Here is a 24,389-nt window from a genome sequence, read left to right on the forward strand (position 1 = left end):
TGAGTCGCGATTTTCGCTCGTTCTGTGAGCCGAATTCTGAAACACATGAGGTTGTCCCCAGCCGCCTCGACGTGCCTCAGGCATAGGTTTATGCAATGCACTGCACAGCCTGCGCCTTGTTCGCTAAACCATACCTCATCAAATTCAGCCTTGGTGGAACGAATGAAGGTCGTACTGAAGGTGATGGCTGGTCGAGCAACTGCGAATTACGACCTAGTGCGGCTCTGCAGTGCTCACCGGTTGGCAAGCTGCCAGCTCATGCTGCGGGGGATGACATATGTACAGGAACCCAGTCCAATTGTTTTACTCCGGTAATATGTCATACCATTGTTTCTATCCGGATGCGCGCATCGATGGGATGTGAACGCTCTGTGTAAGATGGCCTGTCGACTGCCAGCGCACACTGGTGGAAGGTAAGGTAAGCCGAACTACGAAGCGGCTGCCGCGCATGATGTATTGCTCGACGTGGTTGACTCGTATATCCGGACAAAAACCTAGAGATGCGAATGTTGGGGTTCTCACAATCTTGCAATGAAAGAAGATGCACCAGAAGTGCCATGGATATATGTAGGCCTGTCGCTTTGCGTGGGCTCGTAGACCTATCTGAGAGGGCACTCGAGATCACATACTCCAATCGGGTCTATGCCCAAACGAGCCTAGAGAGTGGGTAGTACCGATGCGGAACATGATCTTCGCATGACCGGCTTCTACCACGAGACAACAATTAGCGTCAAAAGTGGACTGCGCCACAGGAAACCCTAACAATATCGTCATTTTACAACTGGACCTTATAGAATCCCTGTAGGCAGGGGGAAGATGCAACACATACTTCATAACGTGAGAGCAACCGGGCCGCGATCGGCGTCACATTCAATTATTGCCTCACGTATGCCCCACGATTATCGATGAGATGCTAGTGAGTGTCTTCAGAGAGCTAACTCGCATCGCACGCTGCGACATCCTGGAGGCAGGAACACGACTGGTCCTGATCCAATGGATGAGAGAGCAGATGGCACAGATGTGGAGATTGGTGGTTCGGAACCGCCTTTCGCTACGGAGTACCACGACTTGGAGCAAACATGAAGGCACTCTGCCCTTGTGGACTGCCATACTAGGAGCCGTGCAATACTACCAAAACAATTCCTGTCTAGCTACCACGAGGCTGTGCATATCTGAGCAACTCCGTGCCCTTCATCAATCGATCATGGCATCCTGTTTCCAAGCACACACATACCTCATTACCTTCGTCGACGGCATTGTCCTTGACATCCGCCCTGCTTGGGTATACAAAAACATAGCCTTCGAACTGGGGATCCGGAAACCGGATGGCTTTCGCAACACCAAAACCGAAATCGTGTTTTTGGTATACATTCATGCCTTGCCAGCTCGTGCCCGCCAAGTCCATACCCAGGAACGAGCTCATGTTAATGCTTATCCATCGTCTATCGTCTAGTCCTGCGATCCACTCAGGTAGCTCAGCGACGTACTGTGGAGTGATGGTCTTGATCGAGTTTCGCACTCTTTGCGCAATTTCCGGAAGATTATTTTCGGTGATGAGTTCGGAAATCTTTATTGGCTCCGTGCGGGGAAGCGCGACTGCATTGCCCATCATTGTCGCTTGCAAAGGCGGGTCCAGTATCTTTCGTGTATTTACCGCGTGTACCAGTATGACCTCCTTGGCAAGGTCAGGGTGCAGAAGGTCGAGCTTGGATCGTGTGATTCTCTTCCAGAGAATCGACATTATTGCATCGTAGGTCGAGATCCAACTTTCTCCTGTCTTCGCCATCGCTTGAGATTTGAGTTGCTCCATCTTACTCTTAGGGAAATGCCACATCCGGGTAGCCAATTTTGGCATCTTGAAATCAGCCGGTGGTGGTGGAGGGGTTCCACCGCCATCCTTGAGCACAGGAAACTTGCGGTCAAGTTCTTTCCACCGCGCAGCTTCCGGTTTCTTCGCACTAAGACGCGATCGATCCATTGTACCATGGAGAACTACTTCGAAGGCAGTCCATTGATCACTGCTTTGGAGTTCCTCGCCCAAGTAGTGAGAAACCCTGGGCCATCAGAACAATTATGGTGGATAGCAATACCAAGTACAAGACCGCCTTTGATGAAGTTGATCTGGAATGTCGATACAATGAGATCGTCTTTTTGATTATCCCCAAGAGGCGAGAATAGCTGTTTCTCTGTCACCGCTTTTGGCAAGACCAAGTGCCCTTTGAAAGTTGCGGCGGGAAAATCGGTTCTATCCAGCTCATCGAACGACGGGAAAGTCTCTTCCAAGTCCTGCACGAACAGACTAGCCTCACCATCCTTCTTTTTCGTCACCCACAATCGACCGTTCTCCGCATCCATCTTCAAGCCGCCGGCAAGGATGGGGAACTGATTCAAGGTAAATTCCAGACCCTTGGCCATGCTGTCCACAATCTCAGCCTTGTCCACGGATTGTGTGAGCCTAAATATCTCTACTATCTGGACATAGATCTTCGGCATCGTGTGATCCATATCAGAGAGAGCGAACCGCTCTTCTGCGGGAGCGTTCTCCCAGCCTGCTGGGCGGATTCGAATTTCTTTCGTAGACATGGTAACTTGCTGAGATGAGACTGAATTGGGGCTGGGCAGCTACAGACCTTGCAACAAATGAGAGGTAAATGAGTTTTACTTAAAAATCCAACCGCCAGGAACGAAGGATTTCACCAGACCACTATGTCAAGACCTCAACGCTGCATGCACTGCATTGTCGAGGTCATCAATTGTGCAGCGTTGGTAGGGCACTACGTCGGTGCGAGTTCCTACACTCGGCAAAGCACTATTACTGACTCGCTCGCCATGCCTTTGCATCGAATGGGAACCGCGTGCTGAATTTAAGCGCAGCAAGTGGGAACGGCTGCGAGACGAGCTTGATCCAAAGCGAGCTTCATCGGGTGCAGACTTCCTCAACGTCCAGCCCCGGGTTTTGTGAGATATCATGCCGCGCTACCAATTGACTTCAGGCTGGTCATATTTCCTCCGATTACTTATTCTGTAACAAAAGGCTTGAACATGAGTCGGTTTCACACCAACGCCATGGAAATAATGTCGGGTGTCACCACGCCTCTACGTCACATACTGTTACATAGACTAAGCGCCATTGCATACGTCACACGACAGGATAGCGTCTTTGAGGTCGTGATAACCAGGTGTCGCATCATCACTGCGATATGTTGGGCTCGAAAGATGAGGCAACGGGCGTCAGTAAGGTTATGTCTTATAGCCAACCACGCGGGATTGGATTGGTCCTTTTCAGCTGGGTGCGGCTCTACTCTAGTCTGTCTCAGTATATAGACTTAACGCTTGATCCAGTCATCGCTTCCAGTTTGCGGAGGAGCTCATAAGTTCTAAATCTTGCTATAGGTATGATATTCCGTGGATGCATTCGTCGCATTTGACGAGAAGAAAAGCAGAAAACGGAAGTCGCCAGTGCATTTGGGTTGAGTCGTGCTGTCGTGTTTTGTAGTTCTGGAAGAAGTGAGCTGTGGCCTGACTTTTCCGCTGAGCCACCATGTTTCTGCAAGCAAGCCCTCCCAATAACCCGGCGGACAGCAATCTTACCACACCGATCACTACAAACATAAATCGCTTGCGTATTGCTCATTTCAATGTACTACCGTACCGAGTGTTTGCTCTATGAATCTTAGTTTCGCATCTGAAAATCACAAAACAGCCTTTTGTCAACGACTTATATCAAACACGAAAGCTGGAGGCCTGCATTGGTTTGTGCTTCGCTATTCTGCTAAGACGAAAATATGCCAACACCTCCAGGACATGTTGTGAGTATGAAGACTTAGGAAATTGGAACTTCGTTGATTCAGTCCGATGCTCCGTGTGACGGGCTTTTACTCCGCGTCGAGCTCCATTGGGAAGGGATCGGCAGATCGTTGCTTAGGCGTCCTCTCCTCGATATCATAAGCCAATGGCAAAGAAGTTGATAGCCGCTAGTGCCCCACCACCTAAACCTGGCACAGCCCTCATTTTGCTTTTACAATGAAAGCTGCTGCCGGAATAATCTATCGAACTCCATGAACGTACGTTCAATGTTAAGTGATACGTCAGTTTTGTGTGCGAAGTAGGCTTCTCCACACTGTCACTTACAACACCCGAATGTCCGGAGAATCAGCCGTTATGCTGCGGAGGAACGGGAAGCTAAGGTTAGTCATTCCGACTGTCGCAATTGAGATGAGATGCGTTGTGGATGGGAACTAATGCTTCACTCACAGGTCATGCGAACCATGTCGCATTTCGAAAATCAAGTGCGACCATGCCACACCAACGTGCTCAAAGTGTCAAGCACGTGGGATGACAGAGCATTGCTTCTACCATCCAAACCCCATGACTAAGCCTGCTGGTACTCCACGCAAGAAGCCAGAACCACGTCGTCGGAGATTAGATGGGCATGCTTCATCGTCCAGCCAGGGGAGGCTGACGCCCCTGACACTGAGTCCACCAACATTGAGGAACGATGCTGGATTCGTCCCTTGGCCTACCCCTCCAGAATCTGCTACGAGAACAACACAAAGCGGACCCGACCCATCGAGGAACTTCTTTTTGGGTTCCACGAGTTATGCTGCTGTCTTCACAGAAGAGCAACCCTTGCCAGAGACAGTGCATGAACAGCCATCTGAGAGACTGAGTATAACTCCTTCGGCGTCGAGTAGAGCTATGGGACATCGACACTGCCAATTTTCGCTTGGAGACACAATAGTGTCTACTCTCCAACCCTTCTCGTTTTTTGAAAGGTCTCTTGATATGTACTTTGCTATGCACAAGGACCCTGCTCTCGTTGGTCCACTTTTCCTCTCTGCAATACCACAGCTGCGTAAAGACGTAGAACAGCTCCACGCTGCTGGTAGTCAGGCATATCCTCTATACGCGGAAATTACAAGGAACTCCGCTCGACCCATGAAAATCCCTTCGGATATGCGGCCATCGGAGTTCCACACGCTCTTCACAGGGAAGAACTTGAGATGGGACACGTTAGGCTTGATCCTGGCGATTGCCGGCTCTAATGCCCAATACACATCACCCAATGATCCTCTGTTCACGCTAGAAGACGGCAAGCAAATGAACAGAGAGGAATTCATTGAAGACGTGATGCACGCAACCAACACATGTATCAACATCTGCGAAACACATGGCGCCGTGAATGAGCTCATGACATGTCTCATCTACATCAACATGATGGTAGTTAGTAGTTTCTACGGAGATAACCGTGCGTCGATCTATATTCTTGAGAGCTGCATCACAACGGCTGACACGTCTAGATCATGCCACATGGAGGCGTATGGGCGACAGTGTTTCTGCTCTCTACGCCGCAGGCATACATTGCGAAGCCTGTAATGGAGATGGTTCCAACGCAGAACCGTTCTTTATGCGCGAGTTCAGAAGACGACTCTACGCAGCCATATATCGCTCCGACAAAGCCCTAGCTGTGTTCTATGGACGACCTCCAATGATGGGTTGGAGGTATAGTGACCGCAAGATGTTATTGGACATTAGCGATCAGGCTGTGACTTCAGAAGATCCGGACGTACTGAATGCTGAGCTTTCGAAGCTAGACAGCGCAGGCTGGAACACAGAAGGGCATCTTCACCCTGCGACCTTCGGTAGAATGAGGTGTCAACTTGCTGTTTTCAAGGAGAGGCTGCTAGAGCAAACTTTGGCAGGTGAGAAGGATAGTGATGTGGTGCAGAACGTAGAGTACGTCCAACCCTTGAAACTTTCTCTACATTCGACTAACACTATCAGAGCGATATCTGCTGAATGTACAGCATGGTGGAACGCATTACCAACGCATCTGAGATACGACACCTACACGGAAGAGGCTGCCTGGGTAGGGCGTGGTCCTGGTCTAGCTATGCGACTAACTGCTTACTATCTGGACTACTTGCACGTCCATTTCCAAACGCAGCGTCTACTTCACCGGATCACGCAACAGGCGCTCCCAGCACTATTGGAGGTGTCGCTAAAAATACTCGTTACATCCCTTATATGTACCAAACCGCAAAATAGCGATTACGAAATTCGTCGCCACTTCCCCACTGTTATATTATTTTACTGCTCCCCCGCCGCCGGTGTCCTAGCACTAGAGCTTCGAAGATGCACGATTGAAGGCGTGCCATTGCCTGATACAATTAGTCGAGCAGAGGTCATCCGAAATCTTTCCGTGCTAACTTCGTGTCTTGAATGGATAGTTCTTCCCGGCGACGGAAATCACAAACTGTGCAGTGAGCTCAACAAGATGCTTGCACTGGTGCTCGAGGAAGTTCTCAATTACGTGCCTCCAACGAATGGCGAGCAAGAACGAGGTGATGATGCTGCAGCTATGACTGGAGCGGGGCAGGGCTTCTTCGACATGCCCATGATTGAGGGTTTGGAACCTATACCAACTGAGAGTGAGGACTTTCTAAATTGGCTGGACAATGCAACGTGGAACAATGCGGTAAGACAAACAAGTGTAAACAGATTCAGGGCCTGCTAACTTTACCAGGACATATTCTAAGCGGGTCAAGGATACCACTTTGACCAGGAACTAGAAACGCGGTACATAATACAGAACGCCAGGCGCCTAAATATACGCGAAGCTGGATTCGATACTGAAAAAGCCTTCGATGGCTTCTTCGATGCTCCAGACGTATGCTATAAGCACACGCAATGCCCGAAGCGTGGAACTTGACAACCATTATCTCGATAACCCCGATAACATCTCTCTCTCTCTCTCTCCAATACCAACAGCTGCTCTAAAGGCCAGAGAAGTACGCCGCTCGTGCTGCAGCTCTCGCCTCGTTTTCTTCCGTCTCCTTCCGCGTTTGGTTACTTGATTGCGACGTCGCTTCAGATGCTGCTGTCAGCGTTGACTGGCTTTTCCAAGTCTAGTAGGGTGTGTCAACGTACAATTCAGGTTCAACATTTTCTTGAGGATACTCTTTGATGTTGACTTCGTCGAAAACATGGAGTTCGCATCGGATGATGTGTATGGTGGTGGTGCAGTGGTGGAGTAGCGTGGCAGATCGGTAGGAGAGGTCTTGTTAGAGGGAGAAGACATTGTGGTGATGGACGTTCTGAGGTGATCTTGTAATTGGGTGATGTTTTGATGGTACTTTAAATTGATGGAAAGAATTGAGGCAGTTGTGCTACGGCGATGCTCTGCTTCTGCTCTCTTGTAGCTGGTTTGACTCCTCTATCAATGTCCCACAAACCATCTTATATACAAAATCATCACATCACCACCGATCAAGCAACATACCCTGCTTAGGCTCATCATTGCCCTTTTCCTGCCTCGTGCATTGTCGGAATGGAGATTGACCGCTCATAATCCAGTGTGAACCACGAATTCCATTCCAGAAAATATCTCTGCATGGTTCGGAGTTGCTAATCGACGGTCGTAGTAAGCGGATGCACACTCATCATGGTATCATGCCTAGGCAGCAACGTTAGGCGCCCAATGCCGAAGCCACAGCCCTACAAGCATTGCATGCAGGAGGCACAATATACGCGTCAAGCTTATTTTCAAAGGCTAAATGTTTGCTCCAGACGCGAAAATCGTTTCGTTGTTCATTGCATGTGCCGACGTGGCTGGATGAACATGATGTATAATGTTCGGAATTGAAGATCTATGCCGGTGAAGATTAAACCTAAAGAGGGGTAAGTGTTCATGCTTACCATTATGCCGATATGAAGGGCGCTAGCTAGACGCATGGATGCTATGAAGGGCGTCTGTTGCGAGATGAGACAGGTTTGCGCATGCAGATGCTCGACCTTATTCCGAGTGTGTAGGAAATGTGATGGGGGTGTGGAAGGGCGCTGTTGTTACCGTCCAGTCCTAGTTCCGACCCCATGGTCTAGAACAAACAACAGACAATACAAGTAATGGAGATTATGCAGTCGTCATTTCCAGAGATACCTAAGTATTTACATGAAGCTTAATAGGTCTACCGTCCGCTGCCATCAAGCTGATCAGACGCACTGTGAATAATAGTCACCTCCAGCCTTGCAGGTAAGTCCTGAAGCACCTATGAATCGTCAGTACAAGCCTGTTCTCGCACACCCGAGTTAGGCAGACTTACAGGTTTTGCATCCACTGTATCCATTTCCGCCGCACTGGCCGTACTTTGCAACTGAGCATGCTCCAGCACCACCTCCACTCGTTGGCACAGCGGCAGCAGATGTGGCTACTGTAGATGTCTTCATCGTGGTTGCTGTAGATGTGGCAACTGGGGCTCCACCAGTAGCAGTCACAGCGGATCCAGCGGATCCAGCAACGGCTTCAGTACCGCCTGCGATGACTGCCGGACCGGGGGCGACATACGATGCGAGGTTCTGGTAGATGTTGATCTGGATGCCAGGGTCGGTAGCTTTGTATGCTCCGGGGAAAGCCACACCAGCAGGCGAAGACGAACCACCACCAGTCACAGTGATTTGGTAGCAGGTAATGTAGAATTGAGCGCCGCCAGCACCAGATGCAGCATGCAACGCAATGGCTTCCGCTCTTAGCAGATAGTCTCCTGGGGCCAGATCTGTGGGAATCTTCACGTCCATCTTTCCGCAGTTTTTATTCAGGTCCTTCGTACCCCAATAATCGTCCGAGCCGCCGCCGCCAGCAGTGTTCTTCGCCCATGTATCCTGGAAGACTTTGAAGAACGGAGTGGAGCCATCAGCTGTGGATGCATCTGCGACTTTGGACATATAGACAAGCACAGGGCCGTAGTGGGCACCACCAATGGCCTCGTTCGCGCAAGATCGGTCGCCATTCTGCTGATGCATCTCTACAGTTACAGTGCCACCAGCAGGGACACTGCATTTTGAGGCTGCTGGTCCGTGGTTGGCGTTGCAACGGATGTCGTTACTTGCTACCGATGTAACGGGGCTGTTGCTATTGGGAAGCCTGGCACAAGTCGACTGGTGAATGGGTGTCAGTGGCATCGTATTATGGGTTGGGTATGCTTATCTGATCTTTGCCGTTGACCCAAAGGTCTTGGAATGTCGCATGAGACGCTACCTGTGTTGCAAAGGCAACAACGCTGGTCAAGATGATCGCGCTCTTCATCGTTGAAATTATCGACAGTAGTCGGTTGACTGAAGAAAGACAATGGTCGATTCTTACTGGGCTGGCATCGAAATGGTCTCGTACCTACCACCTCTTTATACTTGTTTCTCGATTCTTCAAAGGCTGGACATCATGCTCGCTTGCAGACGAAGTCCAGCCCGTGGATCAGATCTGTGCTGCTAAACCCAGAACGTACATCTGTAGAGTATGGCACCGTCGTCTGACTTAAGATTATATGAAAGTAAAGCTTGTCGTTGCCGAAACCCAGGTTCTGTTTTCCACGTGTAACGTCCTATGGCTAGGGTGGATATTAACCAGACCGCGGAACCTGGTCACTTGTTGGTGACCACATGGCAGCCTGGCCATAGATTCGCTCTAGAGGTATGCCTTTGTGTGTGCCGTGCAGGGCTGCTTGTATATAATGCGTGCACTAGGAACCACCGGATAAAGCTCACATCGGCTTGATCGGGTGCAAACCTTCTAGAAAAACTGAGGAACTCGTTGTTGCACCTCTGTGAGCTGCAACGAGGACCTGTCTAATCTTATCTACGTAGCTGTACTTGTTGACGACGAGCGGCGACAGGAGGCGCGCAATTTTAGAATCTCAATCTGCTGAGAAAGCGTGCACTGTCAATGAGCCTTCCTGGGTATTGTGACCCAGTGCCATCGGGCGACTCGACCAGGTCTTGGGGCGAAGAGTTATCGAAAGCAATATGTTTAAATGAGATTCGGGAAGCGACATGTGCCGCGTGTGCGCCTTCCCCAGATTTGGTCTCTCGGCGAGAAAGCTTGTTTCCTGCATCTCCTAGCACAGCATCGGGAGAATGCAGGCCCTTGGGTTTAGATGAATGAACCATGCGAGAAGTCGCATAGCTCAACCGATGGGTCGGCATGCACGGAGGTGTTGGCCGGTGACGTTGTCGGGGCGGGCTAGCGCGTCAAGGCAGGGGCGCACATGCCGCACAAGAACTTCCCGCCGTTCCTTCACCAACTTCAGTCTGTCACGACGGCCTTTCATGGCGCTCAAGACAGATATTCTCATTACAAAAATCATCTCTAGCTCTTAGACTTCACGTTTGATACCCGCACTGCCGTTCACAGTCCTGGTCATTGACTCAGGCCTTAATAACCAACACAAGGGTAGCAGAGTGTTATCATCCATCAACTCTTTGTCCCCCTGGATTGACGCCGTATCAATTACTAAGCATACCGTCAACCGAAACATAAGTCTTTCAAACAACTGCGACGAAGCCGGCTGCGGCATTATTGGGATGTATTTGAAATGCACTCAACAGACAGCGAACCTTTACTTCACACAACGTCAATCGCAGTTCAGTATAAGTTTTGCCATACCGTATGTGTTTTCAGCTATGTTTGAGCTCGCGTATACCAAACGCTTCCATCTATCGAGCTTTCCATATCCCAATCCGTTGACTAGGTCTACTTTGCTTTCCTGGCACGTCAATCTGTTCGAGCAATTCGGCTATCTTTGACACGTCGTTGTTGCAAACTCACATACTCTGTGTGTGCCTAGGTAAGTTCACCGTTACAGCACCAGTCTCTTTTCCCAAGCCACCCGTTTGTCTGATTTTACGCCTCGTCATCCTTCGACCCATCATCTTTCTCACCGTCAGACCTCTCGCTTCTTCCCACAGGCAGCACACACGCAGCCCGTCAACAACCACCAAATTAGCAAACACCCACCCTCACCTTCACCTCCCCCTCCCACTAGTACATTTGTATATCCTTCCCGCTCTCCTTCACATAAACCATGTGATTCTACATCTCCTCTCGCTATATACGCCTTGATTCAGCACAGTTCTCCATCAATGAGGCTGGAATACCCTTGGTCGGCTGGCGACCTGTATCTTTCAGTCTGAATGGGGTCGCTACCCATTCAGACTAGAAGACGCAGGTTCGAGTCGTGATAAAATCGCCTCTGCATCTTCTAAGGTTTAGTCCTGGGTGGCATCTTCGGAGCATTCAAGATTTCACCTTAGGACTTGTAGCGGGGGTTTTCGGCAGGAACTTAATACATTAAGGGTGACTGTTCTTTTTGCTCTTGCTGAGGTCAATTTTTTGGTGCTATCCTGTAGGTTCTTTTTCCTGTAGCCTTACAGTGAAGATTTATGCTAACATAGGAAGAGCGATATAATACTGCCAAGTCTGGGGAGTGGCGTATCCTCAGGATATCTTACTTTGCTTATCAACTCTTTGCATAGGCAACATCTATTACATGAAACATAAGTAGTGCGACCTTTTTTTGTAAGAAGATTACAAGAGCATTAGCAGGGGTGAAGAGAGATCTGTAGAGATATCACAAATAGGACTGGCGTCACAACATCTACAAACTCACTTAGAAAATAGCACAGAGCTTGTTATCACGCTAAAGGCCTCTGATGCAAAGTGTTAGAAGAAACGAAACGTAGATTCGTTGGCTGTTCAAGTGTCGGGAGGTGTCACACAGGCAGCGCTTCGACTGCATCCAAACGAGCGCACGCAGATAAGATGAAAGTACAGAGAGGATACAGAGTTTGTCTGGCATGAACCATGCAAAGGCTTGATTCTTACTATTCAGTAGCATTTCATTGTGCTATTCATACATCTGCTCGGTGTCTTGAAATCATCATATTCGTGAAGATACCCCACCCTCGATCTGCCTACCACACCTTCCTAGTCCCGCTTGAGCGGGGTGAAGGTCTCGGCTATGCCCTCCTGCGTGATGATCATCATCTGAAGACCATCACCAACCTCGATATGCCTCTCGACCGCGCTTGTAAAGGCGTCCCGTACCAGATCCTCGACGTGGTCCCGTGGTAGCGGTTGTGCTTGCTTTGACTTGAGTTCGTGACCAGTACCGCTGCCTGGCTCGTACATGTTCTTGAAGTTGACTTGGTTGTCCAAGAAGGGCATGATAAGTGATGCGGCAGCACCGGCCGCCCTACACTGCTCCCTCTCGTAGCTGCCGACCGGGTCGTAGGAGTACAACGCACCCTTGCCCTCCTCGTCCAGACCGGCTAAGATGGCGTGTACGTAGTAGGGAAAGAATCGCTTGTTGTAGAGGATGTGGCTGAGTCGTTGTGCGCAGGCAGAGACGGTCATGGGCTTTCCGTGCTGGTACTTGTACATCTTGACAATGGTGTCGAGACGCTCCTTCAACGCATCACCGTCTGCGGCGAAGCCGACTACAGACAGTACTATCCGGGCGCCCTTATTGTCTGGTCCTTCGCCGCCAATCTTAAAGAGCTTGGGTGCGTATCGTGTGTTGATGTTGTAGCCGGATGTCGAACGTGTGTCACCTGCGAGGATGGCGAAGTCGGCGCCGGAGATGCCTAGTGTCGATCCGCCGTTGTCGGTGTAGCTGGATCTTGTTAGGTTTTCATGTACTCAGTATGAAAGCTGCACATACGGGTAGAAACCATGTTGCCGCTCGCCTGATGGGACAGTTCTGGGGGTCTGGTTGAACGAATAGCCTGGGCCACCTTGCGGGGGTGCACCGGTGTAGAGTGCAGCCATTGTTGAGTTGTGCAGACGTGGATTCGAAGTAGGCTGTAGGAAGTCTTGTCGATATCGGAGCGTTGTGGGTTATGGCGGCGGATCTGTTTGTTGGTGTTGAAGCTCTGGAGTTACGCAGCTCGAATGCCTGGAGCTTCCACGCGCTAATGTCTTGGCGCTGATGTAGTGAGAGCATACCCTCCAGACCGCGTTGAAGCATACGCATAATTGATTTCTGTCCATGCTTTGTAATCTACTAACTAGACCTCAAACGTGATATGGGAGCTGTAACCAGCTTTACTGTGCCATTGCGCTACTGAGCTCTGCTGCTAATGTACAATCGTCTCCATCACCTTCTTTCTCTAGACCTCGACCGCCTTCTCTTTGGAGATCTCGACCCGCTCTCCAACTTGCTCCTTGAACTCTGATCATCCTTTCCTCTGTGTTCCAACTCCTTGCGTTTTCCCGTGGTAGAGCTCGACGCGTTCTTAGACGCGGAGACGAACTCGAGAGCTTCTCTTGGTGCCTTGGATCTTTCCTGCTCTCTGGTCTTCGAAATCCGCTTCTGTGAGGCTTTCAGTTCCTCGACGTAGGCCCACTCTGGAAAGATTGCCGGTATGGCGACATCTTCTGGTAGTGTGGATGTATATGAGTCTTGTTCGCTGATCCCCGCAAAGTCCATCAACTTCTGCATATGCCCCGGATCGCGTAGCACTGACGAGGTTTCTAGGCGCTGGTTGAAGTGTTGTCCCTTCTTTTTAAGTTCGAGGAACTGCGCAAACTTCTTCGTCGCCCTCTGAGGTGGTGATCCAGGCGGAGAAGGTGGTATGTCGAAATTGGGTACGGTGGGTAAAGTAAGGTTCTGGATTAGAGCGCGTGTGTTGGCGTACGTTGAGCCTGGCGCGGCGTCGTTCGAGGGGACATCTTCCTCTGGAGGTGGCGAAACGGTCGGGCCTTGGGCGGGACCTTGAGCAGGACCATTCACTGAACCTGAGGAGGTAGGCGGTTGTTCGAGAGGCGCGGGAGCGGAAAGAGGTTCTGGAGCCGGCGCAACTGCTGCAGAAATGTTGGTCAACTCTATATTAGTAGCCACAAGAGCCCTTGGTGTACGTTTGTGAGTCTCACCTCTGGCTGAGTCGCGGGCACGACGTCCTCCTCGTCACTATCTGGGTAGTCGATTCCGAGCATTTTGGTTGCGCAATGCTTGCAGACGATCATCTCGGATTGACCTCAGTATGCGGAAGCTTGGGCCAACTCGCTGTCTTGGCGGGTGAGCTGCGCAACCACCGACTGCCTGGGAACATCGTAACAACAACCTCACCTTTGAGCTCACTACAACATATCACCCTCTCTGATCCCTGAACAAACCCCTCCCCCTAAACCGCCGTTTCAGTCACCACCGTTACCATGAACCATCTTCCACAAGCTTGGGGTCGTGTATGTCTTCCGCCCGCCGCCTCAAACAGCAACAGTACTAATACATCATAGCCTAGAGACGATGTATACGGCGCCTATGATCCTTCACATTTCTCGTCTGCCGGCCCGAACCAGCACACTCAGAGCCCGATCGTGACGGGTACCTCGGTACTTGCAGCCAAGTTCAAGGACGGCGTAGTCATTGCCGCAGACAATCTGGGTATGGCACAACACAACTGGTAGTGAGGTTCTGGCTGACAAACAACCATAGCTTCATATGGCTCCCTTGCTCGCTTCACTGACGTCAAGCGCCTACGAAAGTTCAATGACGAGGTAGTCGTAGGCTTCGGCGGCGATGTTTCGGACATGCAGTACCTGGACCGCCTACTCAACTCGCTCGACATCCGCGAGAACTACTCCTCTTCTGAGAACTCGCTGAATGCCAAGAACCTCCATACGTACCTCGCCAAAGTCATGTACAACCGTCGCTCAAAGTTCGACCCATTGTGGAACCACCTACTCATCGTGGGCATGGACGGCGATAAGAAGCCCTTCCTTGCAAGCGCAGACCTTCTCGGTACCACCTTTTCATCACCATCGCTGGCCACTGGCTTTGGTGCACATCTCGCTCAGCCAATCCTAAGGACAATACTACCAGATGAGGCCGCTGTAGAAAACGTCACACGAGAACAAGCAGTAGAGAAGGTCAAGGAGTGCATGAAGGTTCTCTTCTACAGAGATGCTAGGAGTATGGACAAGTACTCGATTGCCGTCGTCACAAAGGACGGTGTTGATCTCGACGAGAACGTGAAGCTGGAGAACCAGAGCTGGGCATTCGCCGACAGGATCAGGGGATACGGCACCCAGGTTGTGTAGAGAGGCGTATAGGGAAAGGCCGGGCATTACGATCAAAAGCCTCTGCTCATCGAGTAGCTGAGGCCTGAATGATAGACATGAATGAATGTACCAATAGCGGTATGGATTGTCCAAGCCCTCTCTTTCTGGCATGGTGCGTGTTCGTGCATTATTACCATTTTCGGCCTCCAAGACTCCACGCACAACGGTGCTCAGAAGGACCAACGAGGTTAGAGCTTCGTAAGCTAGAGCGGGGAAGCTCCGCTCACGAACAGCAAGCCTTATGATCAGCATCTTGGTCATGGGATCTGTTGTCCTTTGCTTGCAAACTTACAGACAGTTCCGTCATACCACAGCTACAATTTTATCTGACACCTCGTGTTCTCCTGCACAATGTCCTCTCCACCAAAGAAGAGGATAGTATTTACGGGCGGTTCTGGAGTCGCCGGACGTCATGTAATTGAGAAGTTGCTTAGCTTCGGCCATGAGATACTCAACGTGGATGCAACACCTCTAGACAATTCCAATGTACATACTTTGAAGGCCGATCTTACAGACGGCGCGCAAGCTTTCAACAGCCTGTCTTGTCACTTCAAGATCAGCGAACCCTTCATGGAGCCAGTCAAAACACCGGATGCCGTCGTACATTTTGCTGGTACGTAACCACCAATGCTTATTACGAAGAGATGGATACACAGAAAGTCGTGAACGGTTGCCAAATCATACCGCCAATACAGACCTAACATGCAACCCCTAGGTATCCCCCAACCCATGCGCCTCCCCGACAACGAAACCTACCGCATCAACATACTCAGCTCCTACAACATCCTCGAATCCGCCTGTAAGCTCGGCATCCGCAAGATAATCCTCGCCTCCAGCCTCACCACCTATGGCGTCACCTATGCCGAAGGCTCCACATCCTACGCCCACTTCCCTATCACAGAGTCCACACCAACAACCCCCATGGACGTCTACGCCACTAGTAAACTCTGCATGGAAACCACCGCCGCATCATTCGCACGCCGGTTTCCCGGTGTAGATATTTACTGTTTGCGCATCTCAGCTGTTATCGAACCGGAGAATCATACAAAGAAGTTTGAAGCATATTTAACCCGGCCACAGGATTTCAAAGTGCATGCGTGGAGTTATACCGATGCGAGGGATTTGGGCAATATGGTACATTGTTGTTTACAGACGGATGGGCTGGGGTACCAGGTTTTCAATGCGGTGAATGATGGCATTACTATCCCGGAGACGGAGGGCACGAGCGAGGATTGGTTAAGGAAGGTTTGTCCCGAGACGGAGATTCTGACAAGAATGGGAGAGAAGGAGAGTCCGGTTTCTAATAAGAAGATGAAGGATATGTTGGGATTTAGGGAGGAGTTTGGGTGGCGGAAGGTTTTGGGTAGAGAGGAGTAGGTTTGTAGTAGTTGGGTATACTCCGTACCAATGCTGTTTATTGATGCAAGGCATGAAGAATACTGAAAAGTTCAGAACCTCTTAGTCGTACCTGGAATGTACTCCGAAGGCATTCACTGCGCTTGATACTACAAAAGCACAACGTGAACACTAGTGAACATCTCAAGGTAAATCTTGCTGCAAGGTATGGTTAACTAGAAGGTACCAGCTTTCTCAGAGTTTGCGACAGCCCGTTTCCAAAGTTTGTGGAAATTTGAACATTATACTACATTAAAATGCTATATGAATCTCAAACACTACATGTGCTTTTTGTATGCAGTCCATGTATTAGGCCTTTCCCTCACCCTTCTTCTTTCCACTGAGCATCTTCTTGGCCTTCCCGACACCATTGCCTACCATCCCAAATCCGAACTTCCATCCCTTAATTCGAATGGACCAGACGAAGAAGTAAACAAGCGCCCAGTTGCTAATGCAAAAGGCAAGGAAAATACCAAAGTCGCGCCACTTGTCGCTGGCTTTGACATTGATGGTAGCCAGGTAGTCGTCTCCAACAGAGTAAGGACAGTACTGGCAACCACTTGTGGCTTCAGGGTTTAGCAGGTAGCCAGGGGAGGCGGAAGCGAAGGCGCCGGCGTAAGAGGAACAGCTTTGGCCTGGTGGTGCATCGAAGATGGCAGTCTCACTCTCCTGGCACTGAACAGGAATGCCAGTCAGTGTGGCAGATAGTACACCACCAATCCAGTACGTTGACGGATTTACGTAATACATCTGTGGTGTACACGGTTAGTGTGCGCCTCACGCGTGGATCGTACGGGGATGTTACTTACCCAATATCTCCAGAACACCGGCATCATCTCGTACGGTCGTACAACACCGTTGAACAAACCGAACATGACAAAGAAGAAAGGCAAAACGTTCGAGATGACAGTAAAGGACGGCGCGAACGCACAAATCCACTGACCCCAACTGGAGATGAACAAGAAGAACAACATGGTCATCAGGAAAACGTATCCAGAAGTCGAGCTATCGGTCGGTAAGCCAGTCGGGAAGTACCATAAAACCCAGTATAGCACACTTGACACAATGGCGATGGGGATCTCAGCGACGACTTGCGCAGTCGTAAAAGCAACCCAGCCGTAGATACGGGAAGGAAGTTCACGCGCTTGCCACAAGGCCATGTTCTGGTAGAATTTGGGTACAACAGCGTTGACGATGGTGGGCGGGATGAGGATAATGAGGAAAGCAGTGAACATGCGGTTTTGGAGGTCGCCGATGGAGTTGCCGAGTTGCCAGAAGGTAAAACCGTTGAAGATGCCGATAATGACTGCGACGAAGAGTTTGCCGTAGAGGTAAGACGGGTCGCGCCAGTACTGGATGAATGTGCGCTTGGTGAGCATGGTGGTTTGCTCCCAGACGCTCGCCGCGAACTCGGACTCCTCAGCTCCACCATCTTGATTCTGGTCGGAGATCTTGCTACGCTCCGTCTTGACGCGGTCGATCTCCTGTAGCATCTGCTTGTTGTTGTCGGAATTGAGCCACTCTTCGTTCCAGTTGATTTTGCTGCCGTCCTTGCGCTTGACAGGCTTCGCAGCAGTTTCTAGGATGAACTCTGCCACATTCTTACTGGGTGGGCACTGTACACCACGGTCGCCAAAGTACTTGATAACATCGCGCCCATTCTCGCCTACTGGGCCAAAGTAAAACGTGTTGCCACCTGGGTTGAGGGCGAGAATCATGTCGAATTGCTGGATCAGAACGCTGCTAGGTTGGTGGATGGTGCAGACAATAGCCTGACCTGCCTGAGCAAGCTTTTTGAGGAACTGAACAATGGAGTATGCCGAGTTACTGTCAAGACCACTGGTTGGCTCGTCTAGAAACAGGAGCAAAGAAGGCTTCGCAGCAAGTTCAACACCGATCGTAAGACGCTTCTTCTGCTCCACGCCTAGGCTAGAAACTAGTGCGTCTTGGATGTCTTGCAGCTCGAGGAGGTCGATGATCTTGTTAACGTAGTCGAGCTTCTCCTTCCTCGGTGTGCTCTTGTCTTGACGAAGGATGGCAGAGAACTCTAGAGCTTCACGGATCGTAGCAGTGCCGTCGTGAAGATCCATTTGCTCACAGAACCCAGTGCCTCTCTGGAAAGCCTTGCCAAGATCCTTACCATCCACCAAGAACTCACCCGAAACGACACCAGTAGATTGTCGCTGCGAAAGCGTGTTGAGCAGGGTCGACTTGCCAGCACCGGAGGCACCAACAAGAGCGATCATGACACCAGGCTTTGCGTACCCGTTAACCTTGTTCAGAAGCTTGCGTTCACCTCCCTGGTATGGAACAGTGTACTCAACATCCTTCCAGGTGAAGACACTCTCACTGCTCGAAATAGACTCCAATGCTTCTTCTTCTTCATGAGCAGCAGTGTGTGAGCTTGAAGCGGACTCACCAGCGGCTATCTTCTCCTCATCAGCAGGAGCCTCTTCCTTGACCGCTTGCTTAGCCCGCTTGTTCTTGGCAAAAACCAACGCACCGCCACCTGAGGCTGCGAAGGATACAGTCTCGGTTGCGATCACGGTCACCAGAAGGTAGAGTACCGAGAAAGCTATCACAACACCAAAGTTGCGCCAGAGGTTCGACCTCGAATAGTTGAACGATACCTGGAGGTAGTCTGAACCAGGGACAGTGTTAGAATTTGGCGGTGCACCAGTCAAGCTGCAGCCCTGGTATGCAGGATCGATGCCAGGTCCTTGGGGTACCAGTTGGCTGGGCGCGCACTCCATAACACGGTCGGAGAATTCGTTGGCGAGCACTGACTCGAAAGAATACGCGACTGGATTAATCCAATAGATCCATCCGAACCAGATGTAATCAGTCAGAAGCTGTGGCTTCGGAATAACGTAACCGGTGTATATGATCAAGAGGTTGAGCGCGATACCAGCAAAGCGTACAGCGTCGTCAATCGTTGGAGAGAGGGCGGCAAACATGCGGTAAAGACTTGTGATGCAGAAGGTCGTAGTATAGATGAACAGGAAGTAGATGAAAAACTTGGATACGTCGACGTCGAGACCAGTCATGAAGTACATGATGATGGCTAAAGATGTCAGCTGGGTTCACGTTTTGCACGTTTTTGCTAGGAGGTGTGACTTACAGAATGGAATGACCTGCGCCAACAAAAGCGGGAAGTCTTGTACCACACGCGCAATAGCCACGGCACTTGGGCGATAGAATGCGTAATCTTCATGTCTCTTGACGACATTGCGACCAGAAACGGCCTTCATAAGCTCCGAAAGCTGGAGCCATCCGAGGAAGAGAATGGAGAAGAAACCGGAGCCACCTCGCGAAAAAGCGCCTGAGGTATCGAGAGATTGACCGTAAAATAGCGAACCGACGATGAGACCGTTTGAGATGATGATGACTTGATGGTAGCGTTAGCAAGATGGTCCAAGATGATAGAGACGATGGACTGTCCATCAATACGTTTGTAAAACTTACAGAATTTGGTGTACAGCGTAGTCTGGTCACCCCAAGTGAGCCAGAACTCACGCTGAGTACAGGCTATAACCTGTCGAATAAACGAGACCGTGTACGGACTCTTCTTGCGGACCGTTTTACTCTTGCTCTCGCGTACGGCACCCTCAAACTCTTTGGCGTCCACGTAGCCACTGGCCTCGAGCTCAGCCTCGTATTCGGAGATCTCTCTCAATACCTTCTTGTATGCGTCACTCTCCCTGAAAGCCCTTTCTAATTCCTCAGATGTCTTCGGTGCTTTGTCTTCAAAACCGGAGCGGAATTGTCGCTCGGTGGGATCAGTAACGGCAGTCAGGAAATCAGCGGTAGTCTGACGTTCCGGGCACTTGAATCCAAGGTCCTCAAAGTACTGCTTGGCTTCGTTTGCAGGTCCCTGATAGATACATCGACCTGCATCGATAACCATGACTTTGTCCATGACCTCGTAGATCTGTTCACCAGCTTGGTAAAGGGTCACTAGCGTAGTTCGATTGCTGATATCGGTCATGATACGCAGCGATTTGGCGTAGTCGAGCGCGGTACTAGCGTCAAGACCGCGAGTACTGTTATCCCAGCAATTGACCGAACTCTTGGTGGCGAGAGTCTCGGCAATAGAGACGCGCTTGCGTTCACCTCCACTGACACCACGGACGTATTCATCTCCGACTTTAGTATACTTCGTGTGGGATATACCAAAGACCTTTAGGAGGGCTTCAAGGATGATGGGAATCTGTAGTATACAACGTCAGTATCTGTCCCGCATAGAACTTTGCATACTTGACACTGACCTCGTGCTTCTCGTTCTTCTTGGTCTTGTTGGTGAGAGCAAATTTGAGCGTTTGCCACACGTTGAGATCGGCCATGTGGGAATCGTCTTCGGGGTTGTAGTTGACTTCGCCACGGAACTGCTTCTTTTGCTTGCCGGCTGGGATACCTCCATAGGACACATCGCCTTCCACAGCGGCGTAGGATTCGCGATTGTTGGATATGGCTTTCAGGAGTGTCGAACATCCGGATCCGGGTCTGATACACTCGGTCAGCACTCGCCGAGCATATTGTTTGGAATACTGCTTACCGTCCCAAAACAAGCATCATCTCACCGTCTTTGACTACACCCGAGAAGTCATGGATGAGTGTCCTCATCTGTTTGTGTCTGCCAAGCTTCAACGCAGGTACAAAGCCCGTAACGATTTTGTAAAGGTCAGGCCCAAATGTTCCCAGTATCGCATCGGGCAGCGTCCTTGCGAACGAAGCGGTCGATCCTACACCCTTGACGGTAAGGTTCTTGTAGATGACACCGACTTTCTTGACTGATTGACCGTCCTTGCGCTTCTCGAAATGGCCCTCGCGCATGAATTCATCGAGTTCGAAGTCGTCTTCTTTCTCTGCCGGAGCGGCAGCGGCACCAATATCTCCCGGCTCATCATCTTCTGCGTCGCCTGTACCCTCCTCTGCGCGTGTAATTGATCCCCGAGGGTGACTCTGACTCTGACGGCCGCTGACCCTGCTCACGGTCCTGGAAAGCGGGTTTGATCGTTGCGATTGCGCGCCCCGGGAACGCGAATTTGAAAGAGACGCGAGTTCGCCTCGCAGAACCTCGAGATCCTCTGCTGCAGCCCGTGTGTCCAGTTTCCCTGCGTCTCTCTCACCCCAGGTACCAGCACGCTTCAGGCCCTCGCGATCTGAGCTATCTTCTTCACTCTGGTTGTCCGGTGTTACCACCTCTTCCCTTCCATCACGAAGATAGTCGTCCTCATGCCATGGGTTGCGATGATTGTCTCGATCGGGTGGGATTGCGGATCCCCACATGTTGCAAATGAAAGTTTAGGGTATCAAACAGGTGTACTGGAAGAAAAACAGGGCAGAAAAAGAGTCTGAAGAGCAACAACAGCAGGAGACAGGATGTTTATCGTACAAGTACTGCTCAATTGATTTTTACTAAGCGGTCACCGGTAGAGCCAGGAGAATACTGGGGGTGCTTTTGCCAACGGGGATACCAGGCCAAAATTTAGAGTTGACAAACCGCTTGGGCAGGAGACAACGGAGATAAAGCACAACCATGTCGTCATCTTTGAGATTTGATGAATGATTGACGTGCCTTGCCGAGAAGCTAGACTAAGCTAAACTTGCGAAGCGCATCCACCCAGCTCGCGATGCCAAATATGGCCGAAACGGGTGGGCATCCAACACTTTTTTTTCGCATTACCAATCATTCCTTCCGCAGAAGATCTCATTCGCTTTACCCACTTGGGCAGATGTCCCTGCATATCGAGTCCACAGCACGAGTCGCAGCTCACTCGTGTAAGGTGGACTTTTGTGCATACCTGACACGCGTGTGTAGGTTGCAAGCAGGCGGCCTGTTTTCACAATCGGTGATCGCTAGTTTCCCATGTTCGTCTGTGATGCAGTCTGCATTGACGTCGAGTTCCGCGGAGCTAAGACCCTCCCTGATGTCGATCCCGCCAAGGCTTGTAAAGTCCGATGCTGTTCGGAGGTACATATGTCAGTCGGTTGCATTACGAGCGCGGCCGGGTGCATTGCCGTGTCGCTTATATGGTCTGCTTAGAAAATGTATATATGCTTGCAGCGTACGCAACTCCTCGAAAGGTTGTACATAGGCTTACAGAGTACATATGCGCTTAGAAATGCATACAAGGATATGTAGAGTTTAGAGAGCCATAACGATCCGCGTACCCACCACCCGTCCATTCCCCGCCTACATTGTAGTACAGTTGTACGAAAGCAATGATTACGAATTCACGTATGCTTAGAAATAGACGAACGGCTGACCATTCTGTGGAGATCAATAGCGTTCGGATAACTGCTTTTTATGATTATCGTCATAGGATCTCATCAGGAATGTGATAAGAACCCCAGGAAGTGTCCAATAGGAATCAATTCTATCTAAAGGGGTATCCGCTTTCGGTTGAACATGAAGTACTCCGCTCTACAGTCTTGTACCGTTGTGTATAAGAATCCTAGAGTTTTGGTTCTTCTAGTCATGGCTTCTTCTCAATAAGCTGGGGAATGTCTTCGGGCTTGTTCTTGCCTTCCAGAATGTTGTAGACAGCGGTAAAGAGCGGGAAGTCGGCCTCCATTCCCTCTGCCTTCAAGAACTCGTTGACCTCGTAGGCAGTGCTGGTACCCTGGAGCTTCTGGCCATTGAGCTCAGACTGCTCGATCTCATAGATGGTTTTGCCTCGGGCGACAGACATCTTTGCACAGCGGAAGTTGCGACCACCCGAGCACGAAGTGATGACGTCGGCGACACCACAGCTTTCTTCAGTAAAGGTGCTTGTGCGAGCACTGTCCCCGAAGAAAGCCTTGCCGAACTTGACCATCTCCAAGATGCCAACACGCATTACAGCTGCCTTGGCGTTGTCTCCCCAGCCCAGACCATCCACAAAGCCTGCTGCAAGCGCGATGATGTTCTTCAGCGCTCCGCCCAGTGAGACACCAGCGACGTCGTTGACGATATGTACATGAAAGTAGGGACGGTGGAAGAGCCTCCGGACGTTCTCGTGCGACAGAGGTGGGTACTCGTTGGGAAGAGCAGTCAAATGCGCTGAGCGCTTGCTGGGTTTCTTTTTGCTCGGATCGATAAGGTCCACGTGAGCAGTAAGATCAGTCTGTGAAGCATTGGGCGAACCGCTGGGGGTAGGGTTGCGCGAGTCCATCGGTGGCGGATCATATGCTACAGTCGTCTCCGAGTACTTCTCTTGAGCGATCTCAGAAGCAATGTTCGCTCCTGATAAAGCACCACAGTAGATGTTGAGAGTCATGCCAATTGTCTCTGACATGAGCCTGATGCCCTTCTCACTGACGTCCACACCCTTTGTGCAGCAGATAGCTCGTGCGTAAGGGAGAATCTTGCCGACCAGCTGCTGGCTCGACCGCGCAATGAATTGATGCGGGAGTACGAAGATGAGCATCGTAGAGTCTTTGCAGGAATCAGGTAGGTCGGGGTTGGCGACCACATTCGAAGGAAGCGTGATGTTCGGAAGGTATTTGACGTTTTCGTGAACCCTGTTGATGAGTTGCGACAGCTTCTCAGGCTTGTCTGAGCCGCTGTAGTGAGGCGAATCTTTCGGGATGGTGTATTCCTCCTCAAACACCCACATCTGCACAGTCTCCTCAAACAGGGATGGGTTCTCCTTCACGTTCTCGGCGACTAGTTTGGCCATTGTGGTGCCCCTGTACCAGTCAGCTCTTGATCTCAGCAGCCGTCCATAGCCCCATCTTCTCCAACGAGCTGGTGCAGCCACCTACCAGTTGCCGGAGCCAACTATGGTCACCTTGTGCTTGCGTCCAGCACTGAGAGTCGCCATTGTCATTGATGTGTGTCTTGTTCTTTGCAGGTTCGTAATGTACGGTGTGTTGATGGGTACTGCAACTCGCTTGCGCAGATTTTGGAGTAGGCGATACGGAGTGACGTATTGCGTAGGGGGGTGTGACACGAGCGCAAGAAACCTTGAGACCGCCACTTTTTATATGTTTATGATGTCTGGATGCGGTCAGTAAAAGTCCCCATTTGCTCGGGCTGCGACTTTCACACCTGCTGTCTCGGTAAGCGCAGGGTCCGCGTGGCCTCGGCTCTGCTGTCGATTGTGAGCTTGTGATGCGG

General features: G+C 50.6%; 11 protein-coding genes across 11 annotated transcripts; 3 read left to right on the top strand and 8 right to left on the bottom strand.

The window, feature by feature from the left end:
• Window positions 1-1,147: 1,147 nt before the first annotated feature.
• Window positions 1,148-1,978, bottom strand: AA0111_g9336 (hypothetical protein; the record flags this gene model as incomplete). The annotated part of the gene is made up of 1 exon (XM_028655883.1): window positions 1,148-1,978. One exon carries the CDS (start codon window positions 1,976-1,978, stop codon window positions 1,148-1,150), a length of 831 nt encoding a protein of 276 aa, XP_028503141.1.
• Window positions 1,979-1,992: 14 nt separating this feature from the next.
• AA0111_g9337 (hypothetical protein) lies at window positions 1,993-2,583 on the bottom strand (the record flags this gene model as incomplete). Its single annotated transcript, XM_028655884.1, has 1 exon — window positions 1,993-2,583. The coding sequence occupies one exon, from the start codon at window positions 2,581-2,583 to the stop codon at window positions 1,993-1,995; it is 591 nt and encodes a 196-aa protein (XP_028503140.1).
• A 1,785-nt stretch (window positions 2,584-4,368) lies between these two features.
• AA0111_g9338 (hypothetical protein) lies at window positions 4,369-6,538 on the top strand (the record flags this gene model as incomplete). Its single annotated transcript, XM_028655885.1, has 4 exons — window positions 4,369-5,248; window positions 5,301-5,736; window positions 5,785-6,478; window positions 6,527-6,538. 4 exons carry the CDS (start codon window positions 4,369-4,371, stop codon window positions 6,536-6,538), a joined length of 2,022 nt encoding a protein of 673 aa, XP_028503076.1.
• Window positions 6,539-6,776: 238 nt separating this feature from the next.
• On the bottom strand, window positions 6,777-7,081 carry AA0111_g9339 (hypothetical protein; the record flags this gene model as incomplete). The annotated part of the gene is made up of 2 exons (XM_028655886.1): window positions 6,777-6,868; window positions 6,931-7,081. 2 exons carry the CDS (start codon window positions 7,079-7,081, stop codon window positions 6,777-6,779), a joined length of 243 nt encoding a protein of 80 aa, XP_028503075.1.
• Window positions 7,082-7,992: 911 nt separating this feature from the next.
• Window positions 7,993-8,958, bottom strand: AA0111_g9340 (hypothetical protein; the record flags this gene model as incomplete). The annotated part of the gene is made up of 2 exons (XM_028655888.1): window positions 7,993-8,048; window positions 8,103-8,958. The coding sequence occupies 2 exons, from the start codon at window positions 8,956-8,958 to the stop codon at window positions 7,993-7,995; spliced, it is 912 nt and encodes a 303-aa protein (XP_028503051.1).
• Window positions 8,959-11,755: 2,797 nt separating this feature from the next.
• On the bottom strand, window positions 11,756-12,598 carry AA0111_g9341 (hypothetical protein; the record flags this gene model as incomplete). The annotated part of the gene is made up of 2 exons (XM_028655889.1): window positions 11,756-12,443; window positions 12,492-12,598. 2 exons carry the CDS (start codon window positions 12,596-12,598, stop codon window positions 11,756-11,758), a joined length of 795 nt encoding a protein of 264 aa, XP_028503052.1.
• Window positions 12,599-12,926: 328 nt separating this feature from the next.
• Window positions 12,927-13,765, bottom strand: AA0111_g9342 (hypothetical protein; the record flags this gene model as incomplete). The annotated part of the gene is made up of 2 exons (XM_028655890.1): window positions 12,927-13,652; window positions 13,703-13,765. 2 exons carry the CDS (start codon window positions 13,763-13,765, stop codon window positions 12,927-12,929), a joined length of 789 nt encoding a protein of 262 aa, XP_028503049.1.
• Window positions 13,766-13,984: 219 nt separating this feature from the next.
• On the top strand, window positions 13,985-14,869 carry AA0111_g9343 (hypothetical protein; the record flags this gene model as incomplete). The annotated part of the gene is made up of 3 exons (XM_028655891.1): window positions 13,985-14,014; window positions 14,066-14,213; window positions 14,265-14,869. The coding sequence occupies 3 exons, from the start codon at window positions 13,985-13,987 to the stop codon at window positions 14,867-14,869; spliced, it is 783 nt and encodes a 260-aa protein (XP_028503050.1).
• Window positions 14,870-15,241: 372 nt separating this feature from the next.
• AA0111_g9344 (hypothetical protein) lies at window positions 15,242-16,267 on the top strand (the record flags this gene model as incomplete). Its single annotated transcript, XM_028655892.1, has 2 exons — window positions 15,242-15,503; window positions 15,606-16,267. The coding sequence occupies 2 exons, from the start codon at window positions 15,242-15,244 to the stop codon at window positions 16,265-16,267; spliced, it is 924 nt and encodes a 307-aa protein (XP_028503148.1).
• A 327-nt stretch (window positions 16,268-16,594) lies between these two features.
• Window positions 16,595-21,574, bottom strand: AA0111_g9345 (Brefeldin A resistance protein; the record flags this gene model as incomplete). Its single annotated transcript, XM_028655893.1, has 6 exons — window positions 16,595-17,035; window positions 17,095-19,349; window positions 19,407-19,673; window positions 19,751-20,495; window positions 20,554-20,788; window positions 20,841-21,574. 6 exons carry the CDS (start codon window positions 21,572-21,574, stop codon window positions 16,595-16,597), a joined length of 4,677 nt encoding a protein of 1,558 aa, XP_028503048.1.
• Window positions 21,575-22,764: 1,190 nt separating this feature from the next.
• On the bottom strand, window positions 22,765-24,093 carry AA0111_g9346 (Glycerol-3-phosphate dehydrogenase [NAD(+)]; the record flags this gene model as incomplete). The annotated part of the gene is made up of 2 exons (XM_028655894.1): window positions 22,765-23,959; window positions 24,035-24,093. 2 exons carry the CDS (start codon window positions 24,091-24,093, stop codon window positions 22,765-22,767), a joined length of 1,254 nt encoding a protein of 417 aa, XP_028503046.1.
• Window positions 24,094-24,389: the final 296 nt, after the last annotated feature.

The sequence above is a fragment of the Alternaria arborescens genome, assembly GCF_004154835.1.
Source record: "Alternaria arborescens strain FERA 675 chromosome Unknown contig_26, whole genome shotgun sequence".
Taxonomy (NCBI): Eukaryota; Fungi; Ascomycota; class Dothideomycetes; order Pleosporales; family Pleosporaceae; genus Alternaria; species Alternaria arborescens.